General features: G+C 39.5%; 1 protein-coding gene across 1 annotated transcript; it reads left to right on the top strand.

Annotated features, from left to right (window-relative positions):
• Positions 1–8,374: 8,374 nt before the first annotated feature.
• Positions 8,375–11,866, top strand: LOC133812376 (uncharacterized). Its single transcript, XM_062246294.1, has 4 exons — positions 8,375–8,836; positions 8,948–9,041; positions 10,317–10,951; positions 11,496–11,866. Exons 3-4 carry the CDS (start codon positions 10,357–10,359, stop codon positions 11,864–11,866), a joined length of 966 nt encoding a protein of 321 aa, XP_062102278.1. The 5' UTR covers positions 8,375–8,836; positions 8,948–9,041; positions 10,317–10,356.
• The last annotated feature ends 11,397 nt before the right edge of the window (positions 11,867–23,263 follow it).

Below are 23,263 nucleotides of genomic sequence, written 5' to 3'. Positions count from 1 at the left end.
GTATCTTTATATCTTTATATATATAAAAATTATATTTTTAACTTATTCTTGCTTTAATGAATTTTTTTCTCTGTCAACTTTAACAAAATCTTACAAATATATAATGGATTATACTTTTAAAATTAATTAAAAAATACGATATACTATAGATATTTAATAATTATATTAATATAATTAAAATATTATAAAATATCAATATTACAATAATATTTAATACATAATCTTAATTATTATTATTTATATTTTTTTTATTATTACTTACTCTAACTTATATAAATATATATTCATATAATTAAATAATATAATAAATATTATAGATACATTGATAATCATGCGTGTACGAATGTAATGTAAGTATACAAGAAAATATAACATCCTCCTTCCACCAATAAATAAACTATATTTCTCTATTTCATTATTATTATTATTATTGTTGTTGTTGTTATTAATATTGTAGATAATTTACTTAAATTCTTCAGGAATAACAAAAATGCTTGTGGACAAAGTAGATTTTCTAACAAAACAAGCAGATGATGATGGTTGTATTCCATTGCACTATGTTGCTTTCTTCGACTCATCAAATGTGGTGGAGATTACAAAAATGTTGCTAGAAAATAATGAAAGTAGTGCCTACATCAAAAATAAGAAAGGCATGACAGCTCTTCACATTGCAGCTTACAATGAGTGTTATGGTGATAAGATAATGAAGGAAATTCTGGCAAGTTGTCCAGATAGCTACGAAGAAGTTGACAATGAAGGCATAAATGTTCTACACCATGCTGTGTCGACTACATATCTCTCCAACGTAAACTTCATCTTAGAACATGCATCATCATTAATTTTAAATAGAAAAGATAAGGAAGGAAATACCCCCTTGCTTCATATGGCTGCGACTTCCTCGTGGAATCTGCTCGTTCTAAAAGCTTTGTTGTCTCATCCCAAAGTGAATAGGATGTCACTTAACAAAAAAAAACAACAATATTCGAGATGTGTATATGCTTCAATTCAAACAATATGAGGTAATTAATTAAATTTCTATAGTTTGATTTTTTATCTAGCTGTGTTATATCTTATTGTAAACTGATCACTATATATATAACAAGTAAGAATGCTGGATCTCTTCAATAAATACTCCATAGAGCCTTCTGTGGGAAAACATATCCTAGAACTCGAACTCAATCGCGAGAACATGAATTATATGCAGAAGGAATTCATTAAAAAAATTAAAGAATCTAGTCTAGTTACTTCTACGTTGATTTCGACAGTGACATTTGCAGCTGGATTTACGATGCCAGGAGGTTACATAAGCGACGAGGTTGGACATCGACAACAAGGGAGTGTTGTACTGAGGAACAACACAACATTTCAGGCCTTCATCATAACAAACACAATAGCCATGTTGCTCTCTGCTACATTTGTTTTTTTTTTCAACATCTTCCTTAATATAACATATGCAGAAGGAGTACATGATCATAGGAAGTGTAATTACTATAAGCTTTGCATGGGCTTAACAATCTGGGCCCTGCCCTTCATGATGATAGCATTTGTCACTGGTACATATGCAGTGTTGTCACTTTCTGCTCCCCTTTCCATTGCCGCTTGTTTTATTGGATCGCTTTTCTTCGTTATCACATTCTACATGATAATGCATGAATAAGAGAGTGCATAATTTAGGAATAATTTTCATATATATACTCATAAAACTTTTATTCATAACTTGTGCAAGTGATAAATATATAAGAGTAAACTCAACATTTTAAATTTATTTTAATTATTTGAATATTATTACAATATATAAATGTTAGTGTGGTGTTAGTTCAACCACTTTAACTGATATGCTGATGTGGAGTTTGGGTTCTTTTTCTTTCAGTTTTATTGGCATGTTTAGTTAGTTAGTTCTGTTAAGGGAATTAGCTATAAATACTTGAGAACCTTGGTCTGTTGGGATATTGGTTAAGAGTTAGAAATTGAGTGAGATTTGAGGGTTGTAAAGAGTTTAAGTGTATCTGATCTTGATCTCTCATTGTGTGAGCTCTCTTTGTAATTTGGAGCAAGACTTCTTGGTGTAAACTCTTGTACTGATCTCAAGCTTACTGAATAAAGTTCCCAGCCATTTTTGAGGCTATTCTACCCCTTGGGTGTAGGATTACAATGTGATCTGAACCAAGTAATTGTTTGTGTTGTTTTGGCTCAAATCTGATTTGTTATTCTCTGTTTTATGCTAGTTCTTTTGTTGTTGTTTTTACAACAAGTGGTATCAGACGCACAGGTTGCATTGGAGGGTTCAAGAAATACTTGGTGATCATCTTTGTTGATCAAGAAACAGAGCAAGAATGAGTTCAGCCAGATTTGAAGTGGACAAGTTCAATGGAGAGAACGATTTTGGCTTATGGAGAATCAAAATGAAGGCTCTTCTAGTTCATCAAGGCATCTCAGTAGCTTTGAACGAAGATGAATCAAAAGCAATCAAAGACGATAAGACAAGGAAATAGACAGAAACAAAAGCACATAGTTCAATTCTCTTGAGTCTTGGTGATGAGATTCTTAGAGAGGTTTCTCATGAAGAAACAACTTCTGGTTTGTGGAACAAATTGGCATCAATCTTTCTCAAGAAGTCTCTAGCGAACAAGCTTTATCTGAAGAAAAAACTCTACACACTTCACATGGATGACTCAAAGGAGTTGAGGAAACACTTGGATGATTTTAACAAAATTATCCTTGATTTGGCAAACATTGGAGTGAAGATAGATGAAGAAGATCAAGGTATAATTCTTCTCAGTTCTTTACCTAGATCTTATGATCATTTTGTTGATACTATTATGTATGGGAAAGAAACACTAACCATGGAAGAAGTAAAGGGTGCATTAAACTCAAAAGAAATTCAGAAAAGATCTGAAGAGAAAATTGAATCCAATGGTGAAGGTCTATTGATTAGAGGCAGATTTGACAAAAGAGAGTTCAAGAATCACAAGAGATTTAATGGTCATAGGAGTCGCAGTAATCACAGATCAAAGTCAAAGTTTAAACCAGGGAAATTTTGTAACTACTGTAAGAAAGAAGGGCATTACAAGGTTAATTGTTTTCTACTCAAGAACAAGCTGAATCGAGATGGAAAGACTGAAAAGGGTAAAGCAAGTGTAGTATCTAATGGCTATGAGTCGGCTGATGTATTGGTGGTTTCAAGTGAAAAAACAAGTGAAGATTGGATACTTGACTCTGGGTGCTCTTTCACATATGTCCCAATAAAGATCTGTTTTTCAATCTTAAAGAAATCTCAGGTGGATCTGTTCTTTTGGGAAACAATAAAGCATGTAAGATGCAAGGAATTGGATCTGTTGTAATTAAAATGCATGATGGTGTAAGTAGAACTATTACAAATGTCAGGTATGTACCTGAATTAAGAAGAAATCTATTATCTGTTGGAGTCCTAGCATCAAATGGGTGTACAGTGAAAATTGATGGATGTTGTATGAAGGTTCTAAAGGGATCTCTTGTGGTTATGAAAGGTGAATTCAGAGGAGGTTTTTATCTTCTGACAGGAAAATCTGTTGTTGGATCTGCAGCAGTAGCTTCAAACAAAGATGTTGATTTAACTCAGCTTTGGCATGAAAGACTTGGGCATATTAGTGAAAGAGGAATCTCAGAATTATTGAACCAAGGGGTTCTCAGTGGCAAGCTCGATTTTTGTGAAGAATGTGTTTATGGAAAATGTTGCAGGGTGAAATTTGGTGCTGGAATTCATAACACTACAGCTCCATTGACCTATATTGACTCTGATCTCTGGGGACCAGCAAGGGTATCTTCTTTAGGTGGAGCAAACTATTTTATGAGTATCATAGATGATTACTCTCGGAAGGTGTGGGTGTTGCTCTTGAAATCTAAAGACCAAGCTTTGGATAGTTTCATCACTTGGAAGAAACTGATAGAAAATCAAACAGGAGTGAAAATATAGAAATTAAGGACTGACAATGGCCTTTAATATTGCTCTAGGGAATTTGATGAATATTGTAGCAATGCTAGTATAGCAAGGCATCACACAATCTAAAATACTCCTCAACAGAATGGCTTGGCTGAGATGATGAATAGAACTCTTCTAGAAAGAGTGAGGTGCATGTTGAAAGGTGCAAATCTAGAAAGGAAATTCTAGGGAGAAGCTGTTACTACATCTAGTTACTTAATTAATAGGCGTCCTTCAGTAGGTTTGAATTTTAAAACCCCGCAAGAGGTTTGGAGAGGAAAGAAACCATCTTATGAACACATAAAAGTGTTTGGATGCACAACATATCCTCACATTCGACAACACAAGCTTGATTCTAGAGCTGTCAAGTGCATGTTCATTGGATATCCAAATGGTGTAAAAGGATACAAATTGTGGTGCTTGGAAGAAGGTTTCAAGAAATGCATCATAAGTAGAGATGTTGTTTTCAGAGAGGATGAAAAGCCTATGAAAGTTGAAAATAAGCTGATTAGTAATGAAAAACAGACAAAGACTTAGCTGGAAATTGAAATTTCTAATCAGCAAGTTCAGATTCAACATGATGAAACTCAAACTGACTTGAGTAATTACCAGCTTGCTAGGGACAGAGAGAGAAGAGAGGTAAAAGCACATGAAATACTTGGATATGAAGATTTCATTGCCTATGCCTTATCTGTAGCAGAAGAGGAAATTAGTTATGATCCTATAACTATTCAAGAAGCCATTAATAGACGTGAAAGCAAACTATGGAAACATGCCATGGAAGAGGAAATGAGTTCAATACTGAAAAATGAATTTTTGATTTTGGTGGACAAACCAGAAAAGAAAAAGCTCGTAGATTGTAAATGGATTTTCAAAAGAAAGGAGGGAATACCATACCAGGAATTGAAAAGGAGAGATACAAGGCTATACTTGTAGCCAAAGGCTTTACTCAAAAGGAAGGTGTAGAATATAATGAAATTTTTTCTCCAGTTGTTAGACAAACATCATTTTGGGTTATATTAGCAAAGGCTGCTAGGGACAATCTTGAGGTGGACCAAATGGATGTGAGGACTACTTTTCTTCATGGACAGTTAGAAGAAGAAATCTTTATGAAGTAGCCTGAAGGATTTGACAATGGAAATCCTAATCAAGTGTGTCTTTTGAAAAGATCTTTGTATGGCTTAAGCAGGCTCCAAGGCAATGGAACATCAGATTTGATGATTTCATTATCAAAACTAGTTTCACCAAAAGCAAGTATGATCCTTGTGTCTATTTTAATCAACATGTATACTTACTTTTATATGTTGATGATATTCTTATAGTTGGGAAAAATAGAAGTGAAATCACAAAGCTGAAAAGAAAACTGAGCAGTGAATTCGAGATGAAAGATCTTTGCAAAGCAAAGAAGATACTTGGAATAGAAATTGATCAAAGTGAAACTGGTGTTATCAAGCTATCTCAGGAAGGCTACTTAAAGAAAGTGTTAGAAAAGTTTGGAATGGATAACTCAAAAATTGTGTCAACACCTCTTGCTCCACATTTCAAGTTGTCTCAAACTCAGTGTCCTAAAACAGATGCAGAAAGGGAACTAATGGAAAAGGTGCCTTACACTAGTGTTGTAGGAAGCTTAATGTATGAAATGGTGTGTACTTGGCGATCTCTAGCTTATTCTCTAAGTGTGGTTAGTAGATATATGGCAGATCCTGGAGAAACTCACTGGACATCAGTTAAATGGATACTCAGGTACATTAAAGGATCTCTCAAACTTGGTCTTATTTTTAATGGAAATGCAGGATCAAAAGGAGAGGTTGTAGGATATGTTGACAGTGATTATGCTGCAAATTTGGATACAATAAAGTCCTTAACTGGACTTGTATTCACAGTACTTGGTGCAATTATTAGCTGGAAGTCAAATTTTCAAAAGGTAGTTATCTTGTCAACCACTGAAGCATAATACACGGCTGCTACAAAAAGATTTTAAGGAAACTTTATGGTTCAAAGGTTTGACACATGAGTTTGGCTTGAATTCAGAAAACATTGTTGTCTATTGTGATAATTATAGTGTATTATGGTGATAAGATAATGAAGGAAATTCTCACAAGTTGTCCAGATAACTACGAAGAAGTTGACAATGAAGGCAGGAATGTTCTACACCATGCTGTGTCGACTACATGTCTCTCCAACGTAAACTTCATCTTAGAGCATGCATCTTTAATAGGTGGCCATTACCTTTTAAATAGAAAAGATAAGGAAAGAAATACCCCATTGCTTCATATGGCTGCCACTTCCTCATGGAATCTTCCCGTTCTAAAAGCTTTGTTGTGTCATCCCCAAGTGAATAGGATGTCACTCAATAAACAAAACAACAATATTCGAGATGTGTATATACTTCAATTCCCAGTATGTGAGGTAATTAATTAAATTTCTATAGTTTGATTTTTATCTAGCTGTGTTATATCTTTTTGTAAATTGATCACTATATATATAACAAGAAAGAATGTTGAATCTCTTCAACAAATACTCCATACAGCCTTGTGTGGGAAAATATATCCAACAACTCGAACTCAATCACGAGAACATAAATAATATGTAGAAGGAATACATTAAACAATTTAAAGAATCTAGTCTAGTTACTTATTGCGAAAGTGACATTTGCAGCTGGATTTACGATGCCAGGAGGTTACATAAGCGACGAAGTTGGACATCGACAACAAGCAAGGAGTCCTGTACTGAGGAACAGCACAACATTTCAGGCCTTCATCATAATAAACACAATGGCCATGTTGCTCTCTGCTACATCTGTTTTTTTCAACATCTTTCTTAATATAACATATGCAGAAGGAGTACATGATGACAGGAAGTGGAATTACTATAAGCTTTGCATGGGCTTAACAATCTGGGCCTGGCCTTCATGATGATAGCATTTGTCACTGGTACATACGCAGTGTTGTCACTTTTTGCTCCCCTTGCCATCGCCGCTTGTTTTATTGGATCGATTTTCTTCGTTATCACATTCTACATAATAGTGCATGAACAAGAGAGTGTATAATTTAGGAATAATTTTCATATATATACTCATAAAACTTCTAGTCATAACTTGTGCAAGTGATAAATATATACGAGTAAACTCAACATTTTAAATTTATTATTAATAAATTTATTTTAATTATTTGAATATTATTACAATATATTAATGTTATTGTGGTGTTAGTTCAGCCACTTTAACTGATATGCTGATGTGGACTTTGGGTTCTTTTTCTTTCAGTTTTATTGTTATGTTTAGTTTGTTAATTCTATTAAGGGAATTAACTATAAATACTTGAGAACCTTGGTATGAATGGAAACCTTCTATATGGGGCATTGCAAGGGAATGGGGCATGTGATTGAAGAATGTAGGAAGTTGTAACGCTCTGCGTCACTATGGTTGCTTTCTGGAATGACGATTGGCCCTACAAACCAACAGGAGTCTTTCCAGCGTGCTTTGTCCTCACTTTCACGCTTCCTGGGAAAACTTCCCACGAGGTCACCCATCATGAGACTACTCCAGGTCAAGTACGCTTAACTTTGGAGTTCTCAAGTGATGGGCTACCGAAAAGAAGATGCATCTTGTTGGCATAGGTATAGTACCCATCAATCCATTTAAGCCTTCTTCAACTGTGTAGTCCCATACCTACACAGTCTTAGAATCATCACACTTGACCTTCCCCAGGCGGTGTGGGATTGCACAGTTTACCAGGTCTTTCCCCCTGCGGATCACAGGATTCTAACTGTCACAGTCACCCTCCCTTAAAAATTGCCCCTTGAGAATTGAAGCCAATAATAAAATCTCAATATGTTTCACACTCACATCCATATTTTCTTCTACCATTATTAGCTGCTATAATATTGGTTAAAATTTTAGTTTCTTAAATGGAATAATCTAGTTTCTTTGAATACCTAATAAATTAGAAATGGTGTATATTAAGAAATAGGCTTATGCTATAAAATCATGTGAAGATATTTAGTTGGCTTATGCATAAGTAATTAATTATAAAGTGGTAAAACGGGAAAAAGAATCCAATAAAATAAACTAAATTTGGAAAATGAATATCATAACGTAAAGGGTATATAAAATTATTTTTAACGCCATAAAAATATTCTGTAAAAATGTAAAGACTTTTTAATTCTTGAATAAATGAATATATAATTAATATGCAGGAGCTTATATGTAAAGACTCAGACTTAAAAAAAAACAAAATTTAATTTAAATAATATATTTTTACGGGTGGGACCCACTTTAAGTCAAAAGAGTCAAATAATTATTTCTTCTATTTTTTTTTTATCTTTTTCTTTCTCTTTCCCCGTCTACTCTCTCTCTCTCTCTTCTCTTTCTCTTATCTTCTTTCTCTCTTCTCTCCACGGCCACACACTACCACCACACAGATCCAACCTCCGGCAACCACTATTTTTGACACGTGGCAAATCATTTAATTCATCTTACTCCGACAACCTCAACCACCAACCGGCGCTGCCTAACTCGCTGTCAACTATTTGGAATAGTCCGTCAAAGTTTTTGTCCGTCAACTTTGACTGTGTTTTCCGGCCAACTCCGAATACCCCTCGATGAGTGGTTGGTACCTTTGGAAACAGCGTGGAGAGAGGAACAAAACCCACTAAGTCATTCCGGTCAACTCGTCGTTTTTCTCCGGCGAGATTTTGGGTATCTCCGCTACTTTCCGGCAACGTTCCGGCGAGTCTGAACACTTTTTGGAACGATGGTTCACATGAATGTGATCTACTCGCTGATGTGGTCATTTTGATATATGCCACGCCTACCTTCATTGATGTTTTCGATACACCGCTCACTACCTCCACCAACTGCTATTGTGCACTGCTTGGGTGAGGTTCCAGAACTTGAAATTTAAAATATAGTCATATTATATATCGTTGGACATGATTTTGAATAAGGAATACAATGATGATAATTGTTTGCTTGTTTGGTGCACGTAGGAAAATCGTGATATTAAAATTGGACTAAAACATTGTAGGATCATCGTTAAGCTTAGCAGCGTCGCTTTTGGCTCGGATTGAAAATTCTAAGGAGGTAGGAACTTAACTTGACTAATAGACTTATTTTACTCGTATTGAATTGCATTAAACATATTCCAATTTTTATATTTATAAAATGTTTGAAAAATTAAAAACTTAATCTGCATGTTTCCTGATCTGTTTTGAGGGCACTGAGTGTCAAATATATTTTTATTCACTTATTTATGCAGGTTATGATTTTTGGGTTTTATTCAAATGCAGCTCTTATGCTGCCCAATTTTCTAAAATATAAAGGGAATGCGTTTATTTCTTTTCATGTTTACTTGCATTTGGTTATGCTGATGAGAGCCATAGTGATCTTGATTTGTGCATGTTGTTTCACGGCCTAGTCTCTGTGTCATCATAGGTAGATCAGGTGTCCACTCACCTGTAGGTATAAAGACATAGCATCTATATACAAGAAGTGCTCTAAGCCTCCCCCTTGTGGTGGTTATCAGGTCCAACTACCCGGTTTAAGATGTTGGTTTTTCTATGGTGGGTAACGGGAACTAGGGATTTATTGGACGGTGTGATGTGCACTTGTAGCTATGCTCTTATGATTATTTGTGGTTTCTCTCTATTTTGGTTTATACATCATGATATATGTTTTGTTTTCAAAGCCAACTAAGCAAGAGTTTTATTAAACTTTTGGGTCCTATATTATTAGTTGTTTTCCTACCGGGCTTTATAAGCTCACCCCCTATGTGTCTCCCATTCTAGGAGCCTAGTGACGCGAATGAGGATAAGGTGAATTATTGATTGAGCAAATGTGTTTAGCCTAGTTCTATTTAGTGTCATTATTTTATCTTTTGAACATTATATATGTATATTTGATTTGGAACCGGTATATCTGAATTAGTTATGTAATTGTTAGGAATAAGGAATGGTGGATGCTAAGTATTATTTTAGGTGTTTATGACTTATTAAATTTAATTATTTTGTGACTACATAACTGTGGGGATATTATTGTTCTATGTATAATGATAAATGATCACGCTTTTAACATTAATATTTTTATATATAGTTATAGAAGCTATTTCATTATTTGGATTTATAATTATAATACTATTTAATATAAACTAAATGATCGTTTATAAAGACTATTTTACAACAAGGGTCAAAGTTTGACTTTTGACCAGCCAAGTTATGGATATTACAAATCTTTCATGGCATAGGGCTTGGGTCGTGGCATTATATGTATGCATGCAATGAACATTATTACAATAACATATAAATTTAATATGCAATGGCTTCTTCTTCTGTTGCTTCTCATGAGCCCTTTGACAACTAGTGATTCTCAGAAAACAAACATCCATAGTGAGCGCATTTGCATGGATCGCAAGCTATTCCAAGCTGCAACTGATGGTGAAACTGAAGTCTTTAGGGAAAAGGTCAGTGAACTCCAACTATTATTGACCCCAGACAGAAATACAGTGCTCCATGTCCATATCATCACTACTTCAAGAGCCACTAATCAAACAACCTTCGTGGAAGGGATCCTGGACTTGTGTCCAGCACTGTTGATGCAAACTAATGCAAGAGAAGAGACTCCCTTACTCATGGCAGCAAGGTATGGCCATCACCACATTGTTGATTTTCTAATTGAACGTGCAAAATTATCCCAACCACAGGACCTTGAAGAGGACATCTCTAGTGTCCAAACGATGATAAGGATGAAGAATGAGGAAGAGGACACTGCGTTGCACGAGGCTGCGCGGTTCGGGCATCTTGAGGTTGTGCAGATATTGACAAGACAAGACCCTCATTTCTCGTATTCGACTAATAAAGCAGGCGAGACTCCACTCTACATAGCCGTCCAGTGCCGACACCAAGATTTGGTTAAGGAAATACTAAATAATTGTTCATCACCAGCTACCAGTGGCCCTAATGGCAGAACTGCACTGCATGCAGCTTCTACAAATATAGGTAATAATTAACTACTTTTTTTTTCTTTCTAATTTGTTATCTCTTTAGGGTACACTTAAAATGAATTTTGATTATGTGTGTATCTTTATATCTTTATGTATATAAAAACTATATTTTTATCTTATTCTTGCTTTACCGATTTTTTTCTTTGTCAACTTTAACAAAATCTTACATATATTTAATGGCATATACTTTTAAAACTAATTAAAAAATACAATATACTATAGATATTTAATAATTATATTAATATAATAAAAATATTATAAAATATCATTATTACAATAATATTTAATACATAATCCTAATTTTATTATTTATATATTTTTTTAAAATTCATATTATTTTTTTATTATTATTTACTCTAACTTCTATAAATATATATTCATATAATTAAATAATATAATAATATTATAAATACATTGATAATCATGAAAGTATAACATCCATCTTCTACCAATAAATAGACTCTATTTCTCTATTTCATCATTATTATAATTGTTGTTGTTGTGAATAATGTTGTAGATAATTTACTTAAATTCTTCAGGAATAACAAAAATGCTTTTGGACAAAGTAGATTATCTGACAAAACAAGCAGATGATGATGGTTTTATTCCACTGCACTATGTTGCTTGCTTTGACTCATCAAATGTGGTGGAGATTACAAAAATGTTGCTAGAAAATAATGAAAGTAGTGCATACATCAAAAATAAGAAAGGCATGACAGCGCTTCACATTGCAGCTTACAATGAGTGTTATGGTGATAAGATAATGAAGGAAATTCTGGCAAGTTGTCCAGATAGCTACGAACAAGTTGACAATGAAGGCAGAAATGTTCTACACCATGCTGTGTCGACTACATGTCTCTCCAACGTAAACTTCATCTTAGAACATGCATCATTAATAGGTGGCCATTAATGAACGAGGAGTGAGTCGATATGAGGACTCTGATGAGGAGCTCGAACCGTTTGCTCCCCATATTTCTGACACTCAATTTCCTCAAGGGTTTCGGATTCCTCACGTAACGTGGGTTATGAGCTCAGGTGCATGTTGTTTCCAACATCATTGGCAGGACCCGCCAAAAGTTGGTTTGAAAAGTACAAGAGACACTCAATAACTTCATGGGAGCAGTTGTCTAAAGACTTTAAGAAGCAGTTCAGAGCAATGGTAGGGGTCAGACCAGAAGCATCCACCTTAACTAACGTCCGGCAGCAACCGGGTGAAACATTGAAGAGTTACTTAACAAGATTCAATCTGGAAGTAGCCCGAGCTCGGGATGTGGATGACAGTGGACACCTAATGGCAATCCGAGCTAGTGTATTACCAGGAAGTGCCCTTTGGGACGACATGCAAGGGAAACCGGTAAGGTCAATAACCGAGTTTAACAGACGAGCACAGAGGTTTGTCAATGTGGAGGAAGCGAGGTCGACGCTCAAAGCGACCTCCCAGTCCGAAACTACAACGATAAACATCAACTCTGCCTCAACCTCGGCGGACCCAGCGACACCAAAGCCTGCCTCGGAGAACCCATCCAGGAGGAAAAAGAACGAAGGAAGTAATCCCGAAGCTGAGGGAGGAAAGAAAAAGAAAGGAGAGAGGTATTTCTCCGTGTATAAAGTGCACACCGAGCTCAACGAGTCTCGGGAAAACATATACCTGGCTAATGAAAACCAGGTCCCCTTCAGGCGTCCGGACCCAATGAGAAATCAAAAATCCAAGAGGGATTCCAGTAAGTATTGCCGGTTCCACAGAGACACCGGGCACACAACTGATGAATGTCGACAACTGAAGGACGATATCGAAGGGTTGATCTCGAGAGGTTACTTCCGGCAGTATGTCAAAAACCAGAATACTGGTCAGACGGCCGCCAGCCAGAGAGTAGCCGCGCCTCCGACGACACAAAATAATAACTCCCGATCTCAAGAAGAGGGCAGCCCCCCCCCCCCCCCCCCCCGATAGATGGAGAGGACGTAATAACCATCTCGGGAGGGCCTCATCTCGCAGGAGTGGGCAGGAATGCCCAAAAGAGATATGTTAACGAGCTTAAGACAGGGGACGGGTCTCCTTATGAACCCAAACCTAGGGCACCTAAAAGCCAGAGGATTGAATCATAACCCATAACCTTCACTGAGGAGGACGCCTCCCATGTTCAGTTCCCACATCATGATCCGCTGGTTATTACTCTTCAGCTCGCTAATAAAAGAGTCCACTGAGTTCTTATAGATAATGGGAGCTCAGTCAACATTCTTTACAAAGCGACCCTCGAGAAAATGGGACTCTCCCTTCGCGACCTGAAGGCATGTGCAACTACTTTGTACGGCTTTTCAGGAGAAGGAACTGCCTGCATGGGATCCATTGAGCTCCCCATGACCTTGGGAGACTATCCAGTCTCGGTGACCAAGATAATGGAGTTCGTGGTGGTAGACTTGCCATCTGCCTACAATGTGCTGCTCGGGAGACCCGCCCTGGTCGGTCTGGGGGCAGTTTCATCAGTAAGGCATCTGGCCCTTAAGTTCCCGACCCCTAGCGGAGTCGGGACATTAAAAGGGGACCAACTGGCAGGGAGAGAGTGCTATAGCATCTCTTTGAGGGGAAAGAAGCAAACGAGCGCTCAGGCACTCGTTATCATACAAAATAAAGATGGAACGGTCTTAGAAATCGACGAGGAGATTGATTCGAGGATTGAGGAGAAAGTTGACCTCGAACCTCTAGAGGAGCTCGAAGAAATTCAGCTCGAGGAAGCTGAACCCTTGAGAAATGTGAAGGTCGGGAAACACCTCCCAGATAAGACAAAATAGCAATTAATTTGCTTTCTGAAGAAAAACCAGGATGTCTTCGCATGGTCGCATTCCGACATGGTGGGAATAAGCCCGAATGTAGCAAGCCATGCTCTAAACATAGACAAAAGTTTTCCCCCAAAGCAACAAAAGCAAAGGTAGCTGGATGAAAACAGAAAGAAAGCACGGAAGGAGGAGGTTGACAGGTTAAAGGAAAACCATTTCATTAGGGACGCCTTTTACCCTGACTGGGTAGCCAATCCGGTGTTGGTCCCAAAGCCCAATGGGACGTGGAGAACCTGTATTGACTACTCAGATCTCAACAAAGCTTGCCCAAAAGACTGTTTTCCGTTACCAAGGATTGACCAGCTCGTGGATGCCACAGCGGGGCATGGCCTGATGTCGTTCATGGATGCCTATTCTGGATATAACCAGATTCTCATGCACGCCCCAGACCAAGAACATATGAGCTTCATCACGGATAAAGGGCTATATTGTTATAATGTCATGCCATTCGGGCTCAAGAATGCTGGAGCCACATACCAGCGGCTCGTAAACATGATGTTTTCGGAACAAATTGGGAACAACATGGAGGTTTATGTTGATGACATGCTTGTAAAGTCTCAACTCAACAAGAACCATGTTGATGACCTCGAAGAGTGCTTCGGTGTGCTCAGGAAGTATAACATGAAGCTAAATCCTCAGAAGTGCACTTTTGGGGTATCTTCAGGAAAATTTCTGGGCTTTATTGTGAACTCCCGTGGAATCGAGGCTAATCCCGACAAGATCAAGGCCCTGATCGACATGTCCTCACCTCGAAGGCACAAGGATTCCCAAAGTCTGACTGGCAGGATGGCGGCCCTAAGCAGATTCATCTCGAAATCTACGGATCGTGGTCTTCCATTTTTCATCTTACTAAGAGGAGGTAAGAAATTTGAATGGACAAAGGAATGCGAGCTGGCCTTTCAGGAGCTGAAAAAGCACCTAGCGGAACCGCCCATCCTATCAAAACCTGAAACGGGAGAAGTATTGTACCTATACCTCTCAACCACCGAACACGCGATAAGCGCAGTGCTCATTCGAGAAGAAGAGAGGGTGCAGAGACCCGTTTACTACATCAGTAAAAGATTACTGGGGGCAGAGTCAAGGTATCCACTGATGGAGAAACTCGCGCTCAGTTTAGTTCATTCATCCCGTAAACTCCGCCCTTACTTTCAGGCACATCCCATTCATGTACTGACTGATCAGCCACTTAGGCAAGTCCTATCCAAACCAGAGGCTTCCGGTCGACTTCTTAAATGGGCTGTTGAGCTCAGACAGTTCGAGATCACCTACCACCCGAGGACGACCATTAAGGCACAGGCACTGGCGGACTTTATAGTGGAATGTACTGGAATAGCCGACGACGAGGTAATAACCACGGCCCACGAGCTATGGAAACTTTACGTCGACGGCTCGTCAAATGAAAACGGAGCAGGGGCAGGGGTTATTCTGATCACCCCCGCAGGGAGTAAATTTCACTCCGCTTTAAGATTTGGCTTTAAAGCATCGAATAATGAGGCCGAGTACGAGGCTCTACTCGCGGGACTACGAATAGCAAAGGAGCTCAAGGCTAAAGCTATACATTGCTACAGTGACTCCCAACTCGTGGTTAATCAAATATTGGGAGAATATCAGGCTCGAGGCACAAGAATGGCAGCTTATCTGGAGAAGGCAAAATCTGCATTAGAGTATTTTGAGTTTTATGCAATCGAACAAGTCCCCCGAGAACGGAACTCAAATGCAGATGCCTTAGCTCGACTCACCACATCCACCGAAAATGAAGAGCTGAATGTTGTACCCATAGAACATTTATCAGCACCTAGCATAAGCGAGCCAGAAGAGGATGATGTGTGTATGATCGAAACAGAGCCGACTTGGATGACCCCGATAGTTGATTATCTTGAAAACGGAGTTCTTCCAAAAGATCGGAACCAAGCTCGAAAGTTGATGTACCAACTTCCCCGTTACACAATTTTGGATGGAAGGCTGTACCGAAGGGGATATTCCATGCCGTTACTCAAGTGTGTAACCCCTCCCGAGGCTAAGAAAATCATCGAAGAAATTCATGAAGGGTTCTGCGGAGATCACACTGGGGGACACAGCCTGTCCAAGAAGATCATACGCCAGGGATATTTCTGGCCAACCATTAAAGCGGATTCTTTCGCGTATGTGAAGAAATGCGACAAATGCCAGAGATTTGCCACGATACCCCGAGCTCCACCATCCAAGCTGACCATGTTGACATCCCCATGGCCTTTTGGAGTATGGGGCATCTACCTCATAGGCTCTCTCCCGACTGGCAAAGGAGGAGTAAAATATGCTGTAGTCGCCGTGGATTACTTCACAAAATGGACGGAGGCTGAACCATTGGCAACTATAACTTCAAAGAAAATCCTTGATTTCGTTGTAAAGAGCATCGTGTGCCGATATGGAGTACCGAGGAAGATCGTATCCGACAACGGAACTCAGTTCGATTGCGACCTATTCACCAATTTTTGTGAGAAGAACGGTATAATAAAGAGTTTCTCATCAGTGGCCCACCCTCAAGCAAATGGCCAGGTCGAAGCTGTGAACAAAACTCTCAAGAGTTCACTAAAGAAAAAGTTGGAGGAAGCGAAGGGACGGTGGCCTGAAGAATTGCCCTAAGTCCCTTGGGGGTACAGGACAACGGCTCAAACCTCGACAGGACATACCCCATTCTCTCTAGCATACGGTTGTGAGGCAATGTTGCCCATAGAAGTCGAAATCCCAACGATCCGAACTCAAACCTACGACCAAAGTTCAAACCATACTCAGCTCGAGGAAACCCTAGACTTGATCGAAGAAAAAAGAGAAGAGGCCTAGCTGAGAAATGCTGCCTACCAGCAACGAACTACCAGATATTTCAACAAGAGGGTTCGAGATCAAAAATTCGGAATGGGAGATCTGGTGTTAAGACGCGTATTCTTGGCTACTCGAGATCCGGCAGCTGGAGTGCTCGGGCCGAACTGGGAAGGACCATACCAGATAGAGTCAGTCATCCGACCTGGTGTGTACAAACTTGCAAGATTGGACGGGAGCCTAGTACCACGAGCATGGAATGGCGAACACCTTAGACCTTACTATCAGTAGTATAGGAAAAGTGTTGCCTATAACCATGAGTTTCTATTTGTATTAGCTTATTTGTTTTTGAATGTCATCAAATAAAAGTTCCATTTCGTTCAAATATGTTATTTCTTTTCATTTTTGCAATCTCTCTTAATTTAATAACCTATGGTCACACTCATAGGATATTAAGGGGGCATCATTGGTACATATACCATTAGCTTAAAAAATAAAATAACATATACAAAATATATATATATATATAAAGTATTTGAATATAACCAAATACGCGAGCCTAGATAGTTCGGACATAACCAAATTATCAAAAATATATAAAGTATTTGGATATAATCAAGTATCACGAGCTGAGATAGTTCGGACATAACCGAATTATCAAAAACATAAAGTATTTGGAGATAACCAAGTATGCGAGCTTAGATAGTTCGGACATAACCGAACTACCAAAAACCTAAAACGTTTGGAGTTAACCAGATGTGTAAACTTAACAGGTTTGGAACAAACCAGCCAAAAAATTAATCGATGATAAGTAGGAACCTAAACCTATCGCGAAACAAGTCGAGATCGAGGCTGGAATATCTTAAAGAAAAATAGTTTCGAACTCTTAACCTCGGAACAAAAACTGAGGATGAGTAAAAGTGACTAAACAAAAAAAGATATAACCAAATCATTCACATTACATACCATATAAGTACTTTTGGGTTCATGGTTAAAGTAATACCCGACTTTGAAAAATAACAAGGTCGGAAGCGGATAATTTGAACAAACTATGCATGAATGCATTGAGCTTCGAACCTAAATCCACGATATGTTTGTATGAATAAATAAACATAAATAATTCATCCATAAAAAATGGGCAAAATATTTCGAGCCAAGAAATGTAAAGCACATGTAAGTAATATTTAAAGAAATTGTATCAGCCCCATGGGCATAAATTAAGATAGTTACAAAAATAGGGGGACGCAGCCCCAATAAATGATTTCCCCGAGATCAGATTTAAGGAAGAGGAGTCTCCTTGGCCTTCTCAACATCAGTAGCACCGGACCCCCCAGGACGAATAGCATGACTATCCTTCTGAGCCACCTCTCGAGCAGCTTCACTTGCCTCAAGACGGGCATTCCACTGCTCAACATATGTGGCCTCGAGAGGGCCTAGGAAGCTGGTATCGAGGTCGGCATTATCGGCCCAAAGTTTGTACATGGCTTGGTCGACCGCTTTCTCCTTCTTCTCCTTATACTCGTCCAGGAGGCGGGCCTTCTCGCTCTCCATGAAGTTGAAGGTGGTAAATTTCTCCTCTTCGAGCTTGGCATTGGCCTTCTCGAGACAAATCTCCGCCTGCTCAAGCTCGACATTCGACTTCTCCAGCTCCTTGAGACGGGTCTTCATTTTTTCAAGTTCAGACTTCGAGTCTTTGAGCTCATCAGCCATCTTGAGCTCGAGATCCTTCGACTTCTGGGCCAGAGACATGCTCGTTTGCACCTCGTTGGTTAGCTTATAGTTGAGCTGTGCTGAAACGACAAGGGCCTGAAACACAAAGAACAAATCAGAATTGCGAACTGAGGCACAAATATTTAAAATAGAGTTGCGAAGGCTACCACGGCAGTGAGTTCGATACTCTTATCATAAAGAGTATTGCAGTCCGAGGCCTTGCGCACGAGGTCCCAGTGGTCGGCGCCGAAGCCAGAAAAGCTCTGACCCACTCGAGAAAGGACATCCGAGCTGAGCACAACCCCTTCTGTCCTAGTGGCGCCATCGAGCACGAACTCCTCAATATGAGTTCGGGCCGTCGGCAGCTGAACCTTGGAGGTAGAAGGTTTCTTCGGGGGCCAAACAACTGTTATTTGAGTTTCGGTCAGAGGTAGCGAGATAGGCGCGGTCGAGCCAGACGCATCAACCTGGACAGTCGGTTGCTTGGCTGTGCTCACAGTAGTCTGGGCCGTGGGGGTCGTCTCATGGCGTCTGGGTACCTTGGATGGTCGGTCGGACCTCCGTGGTATTCTCGGACGTTTTCTCTTCTGGGCGCCAGCTCCCCCATCGCTAAAGAGCACAGCGTCGAGGTCAGGATTCATGGCACCTGCGCAGTTCCAATAAGTTAGACAATGATAATAAGTTTGCAAAGAGAGGGAAACCAGGTAAAGAAAAAACCTAACTGGAACTCTCCCCCGAGCTCGAACTTGGGGGCCATGAAATTCCCCCGTCTTCAGAGGAGGCGGGGGGAGTGCCTTCCCTATATGTGGGTGATAACCTCGAGAGGTCCCCATAATCGTTGGTCCCATACTGAACGGCTATCCCATTCCACATCTCGTCCATGGTGTACATGGTGTCGTATTTCTCGAGCCCACTATCAAACCTATGGACACAGTCATCTACCCAACTCCATATGTAGAAGTGGTATCTATCCTGTGGGCACGAGACTAACCTATTGGGCCTGTGTTTTAGTAAGGTCGGGGACCACATTCTCGAGGTAGGAAGGACTTTACCTTCATCCGAATCCGAGCTCGAGGCTTCATCATTAGCCTCATTCCCAGACAGCGGGCTCCTTGGGAGAATTGGAAGTGGCGGCCTCGTTTCTCTCCTCGAAGAAAGGGCGCCTGTGGGCTTTGGCACCTGTTCCCAGTTTTCATATTTTATATTGGACCAGTCAAAGGTGGACTGGCCCTCCCCCAAAAGTCCATACTTTCGGACCTTATCCTCGTGTAGAAGGTATAAGAGGGACCTCCTACCATGTGGGAGTTGGAGCAGGGTCTCTCTGTGCTCCTTCATTGTATCGTCGGGAGTGGGACGCTGAAAATTGGCTGAAAGACAACATATTTCTGCTAAGTACGGGTCTAAGAGCTAAAGTCACGAGCACAGAAATAAAGATAACAAGAATACTTACGAATCCGCCTGAACGAATAGTGTCGAGACGGGGACAGACCATCTGTCCAGAAGAAGGCCCTTTTGAAATCGGGCGGATGATTGGGAATCAAAGACCTTCTTCTCCTTGGGATAGCTCGAAAGGTAATAAAAGCCATCCCCTCCCCGAGCTCGGGAGGGGTTACTTTTCAGACAAAAGAGATACAAGATCTCTTGAGGCGAAGGCCCTTGCCACCCCATCTCGTGGTATAAGGACCGCAGGGCAGACAGTACCCTGTAAGAGTTGGTGTTGGGTTGGAATGGGGCCAACCCAACGAAGTCCGTGAAGTCCTTGAAAAAAGACTTCAAGGGCAACAGAGCTCCTGCCCTCATATGTTCCTGGCTCCAGGCCGCGTATTTCACACTGGCGTCGCGGCCCCCAGGGGCGAAGCAGCTTCATTCATGGTTGGCCGGAGGTCGACACTTCAAGGAGCATGACAGGCTAAGGCTGTGGAAAGCCAGGATGTCACTTATCTGGCTAGTTGTGGTAACCGAGCTCCAGTAGTGCTCGGCCTCAAACATTTCTCTCCCCGGCTGCGAGGAGGAAGGTTCCCCCATTAGTGAAAATTTGAGCTCTCCGGGGTGGTATGCGATAGTAACCTTTAAAGCAGGATCGAGAGGAATCGACCTAGGACCTGAATTGGATTCCGGATAGATGGCCTCCCGAAGAACTCTCCTCTTCCCCTCTATGACTTCGTCTATCTGACGGCGGTAGTGAGCTCGAATGACCTCTTGCTCGCGCGCAAGCTCGTATTCTCTTATCCGACGTTGATTCCGGGCGAATAGCGATTCTGGGCTCGGAGATTTTGGCTCGTAAGGGATTGCCAGCAATGACCCCCACCGTCTTTCCAGATTCTGTGACATCTAGCGAGAAAGAAAAAATGGTGAGGGCCATGCATGCAAGAGTTCCGAGCTCGAACTTACGAGCTCGGGGTTCAGGAGCGAAACAAGCTAAATATCAAGACCCTTATTGAAGAGTCAGGGCGTGCGTTCCACGAAAAAAGAAAGGAGCGTGGATAATTTTTTGAAAATCCCGAAAGTCAAGGGAAAAGAAAGTGGCGGTTAATCAGGAAAGGCAACCTTGGGTTTCGTGCATTTATCAAGGCCCATGTTTTTTACTCAAAAACTTAGTGTACAAGAAACGTCGCCTAAAAAATTTTCGAAACCCAGAAAATTGGAACCTCACTCAAATATGAAAACTGGGTATAAGCCAATGATGTAAATCCAGTATGGAAGTCTAAAAATCATAAGAGTTTATCGGATGAAAACCTCCTATCGTATTATGCTAAGGATGTAAACTAGTATATACATATACACAGCAAGAACAGTTTGAATAAAAACTGACAAAATGAGAAACAAAGATTGCTTACTTACATAATAATGGCGACGACAGAGAGATTGTCGATTGAAGAAGAGGTAGCAAATAAGAACTCACTGACTCGAACAGACCAGGATTTCTTTGGCCGAGAAAACATGCGCTGGACAGAAGCCTTTTAGGAAGGTCTCTGATTTTCTTTTTTCTTCTTTTCTTGCTTATGGTGAACGAAAATGAAGAAGAAGATGAAGAGTGGGGTCTTGTATATATAGGTGGGAAAAAGGAATTAATCTGGAACGTTGAACAAAATCCTTGCAAAATTGTAATGACCCACTACTCTAGACTAATTGGACCATTAACGAAACTATACATAAAATCCTTAAAAGAATTTACATTTGCGAAAATACCATAATTTTATTAAGTAACTTATAAAAAATAAGAGTTACTTTACAAAGTAAATACCAAAACGGATATGGGATCCCATTGTCTTTAAAACAAAAACATAATTTCAAAATAATAAGACATTACATAATTAGTGCAGAAAATACATGTAAAAAGACATAAAACCGAAACTACATCCTCGAATCGAATAACGCTCGGCCCCTTGACTCCATTCACCATCGATACACATCCTCCAAGCGTCACGAATCTTACCGCCTCTAAGCTTATTTTCCTGCACATAAACAGAAAGGAGTGAGCCTAATGCCCAGCAAGGAAAATCTAACACAAAGTCATATACATAATTTCATAAGAAAACATAAAGACTTAACATAATACATATAACATACACTTATTATAATGGCCATTATTCTTGGGGTCCCATAGACTAAACAAGCATATGCCCATGGAGTTAGTGGGGTCCTACTAGCTAAGTAGGTCATATGCCCATAACCCATTTGGGGTCTTGTTAGCCATATGGGTCATATGCCCAAGCCTACAAACATACATACATATCATAAAACATTTAATAACATAAAACATATAGATAACATAAGCACATAACATATTGATTCTAGCCTATTTTCCTTACCAAAGTTACCGGGATATAATGGACTGAGTTGGGACTTTTTGGAACACTCCTAAAACCATAAGAAAGAGTGAGTCTGAAGAAAGGAGATGAAATGAAAGAGATGGAAAGACTAAACCATAAAAAAGCATACTTACCGACTTATATGCTTAAGAACTTGGATTCCCTAACCAAAATAAGAATGAGGTTAGGGGACTGAGTAGAAGGTTTTGAGAAAGGAAATAACATGAAATAAATGAAACAAAGTTTCGGGTTTACCTCAAAGATTTGCAAGATCAATCTAACCTCCACCGAAATACTATAGAACTCACTTCCCAAAGTGTTTGATAAGCTTATGATGTTTAAGCTTATAGTTTTTCCCAAACCAAGTGTTTACACTCTCACACTCACTTAACACTAGCAGCTTCTGAACTTAGAGCAAATGGTGAATAATGGCTGGATACTAGGTCCTATTTATAGAGTTTGGGAATGAAAATATCTTGATTTTACTTGAATAAAAATAATGGCTTTTTAGGTGAAAATCATTTGAATAATCGTTCAGCAGAGGCTGAAGACTCGTTCAAAAGATGCTGGACTATTGAAGGAGTTTGAATGGCTGAAAGGAAATGAATTCAAAAGTATTTGAATTTATGCTGAAGGAGGCGATATATCGCCCCCTGTAGGCGATATATCGCCTGGGCCAGTATGCCCGAGGCGACCGTGCATCGTCTCGTGTTTTCCGTATCTACGTGCTGCGATATATCGCCCCCTATAGCTGCGATATATCGGCACACGCTGAATATTTAAACACGAAATTACACATTTTTAGCTAACTTTGAATGGAGTAAACAACCTTGACTAAGCCTTCAACGTACTCAAAGCTGCTGACTGACCCTATAACATTCAAACTTTACTCCTTATTATATTTAATCCTCAAAAATCTTTAATCCTTAATCACCATTCATAACATGTGCTTAAAATCCTATTGGTTGATGTCTAAACCTTATAATATAGTAAATATAATCCTTACTATCAGTCACATAATCAAACCTTAGGATATACTTAATATTCTTAAACTATAGGTTAAATTTAGAAAATCTATAAGTACTACTATGAGTGTCCAAATAATTCCCGGTCTGAACCAAAAATCCATAGTAACAAAGATAACACTAAACATA

Source organism: Humulus lupulus, unplaced genomic scaffold, assembly GCF_963169125.1.
Source record: "Humulus lupulus unplaced genomic scaffold, drHumLupu1.1 SCAFFOLD_60, whole genome shotgun sequence".
In the NCBI taxonomy this organism is placed as follows: domain Eukaryota; kingdom Viridiplantae; phylum Streptophyta; class Magnoliopsida; order Rosales; family Cannabaceae; genus Humulus; species Humulus lupulus.
Note: the sequence above shows the minus strand (reverse complement) of the source record. Positions and strands in the feature narration are given on the sequence as shown.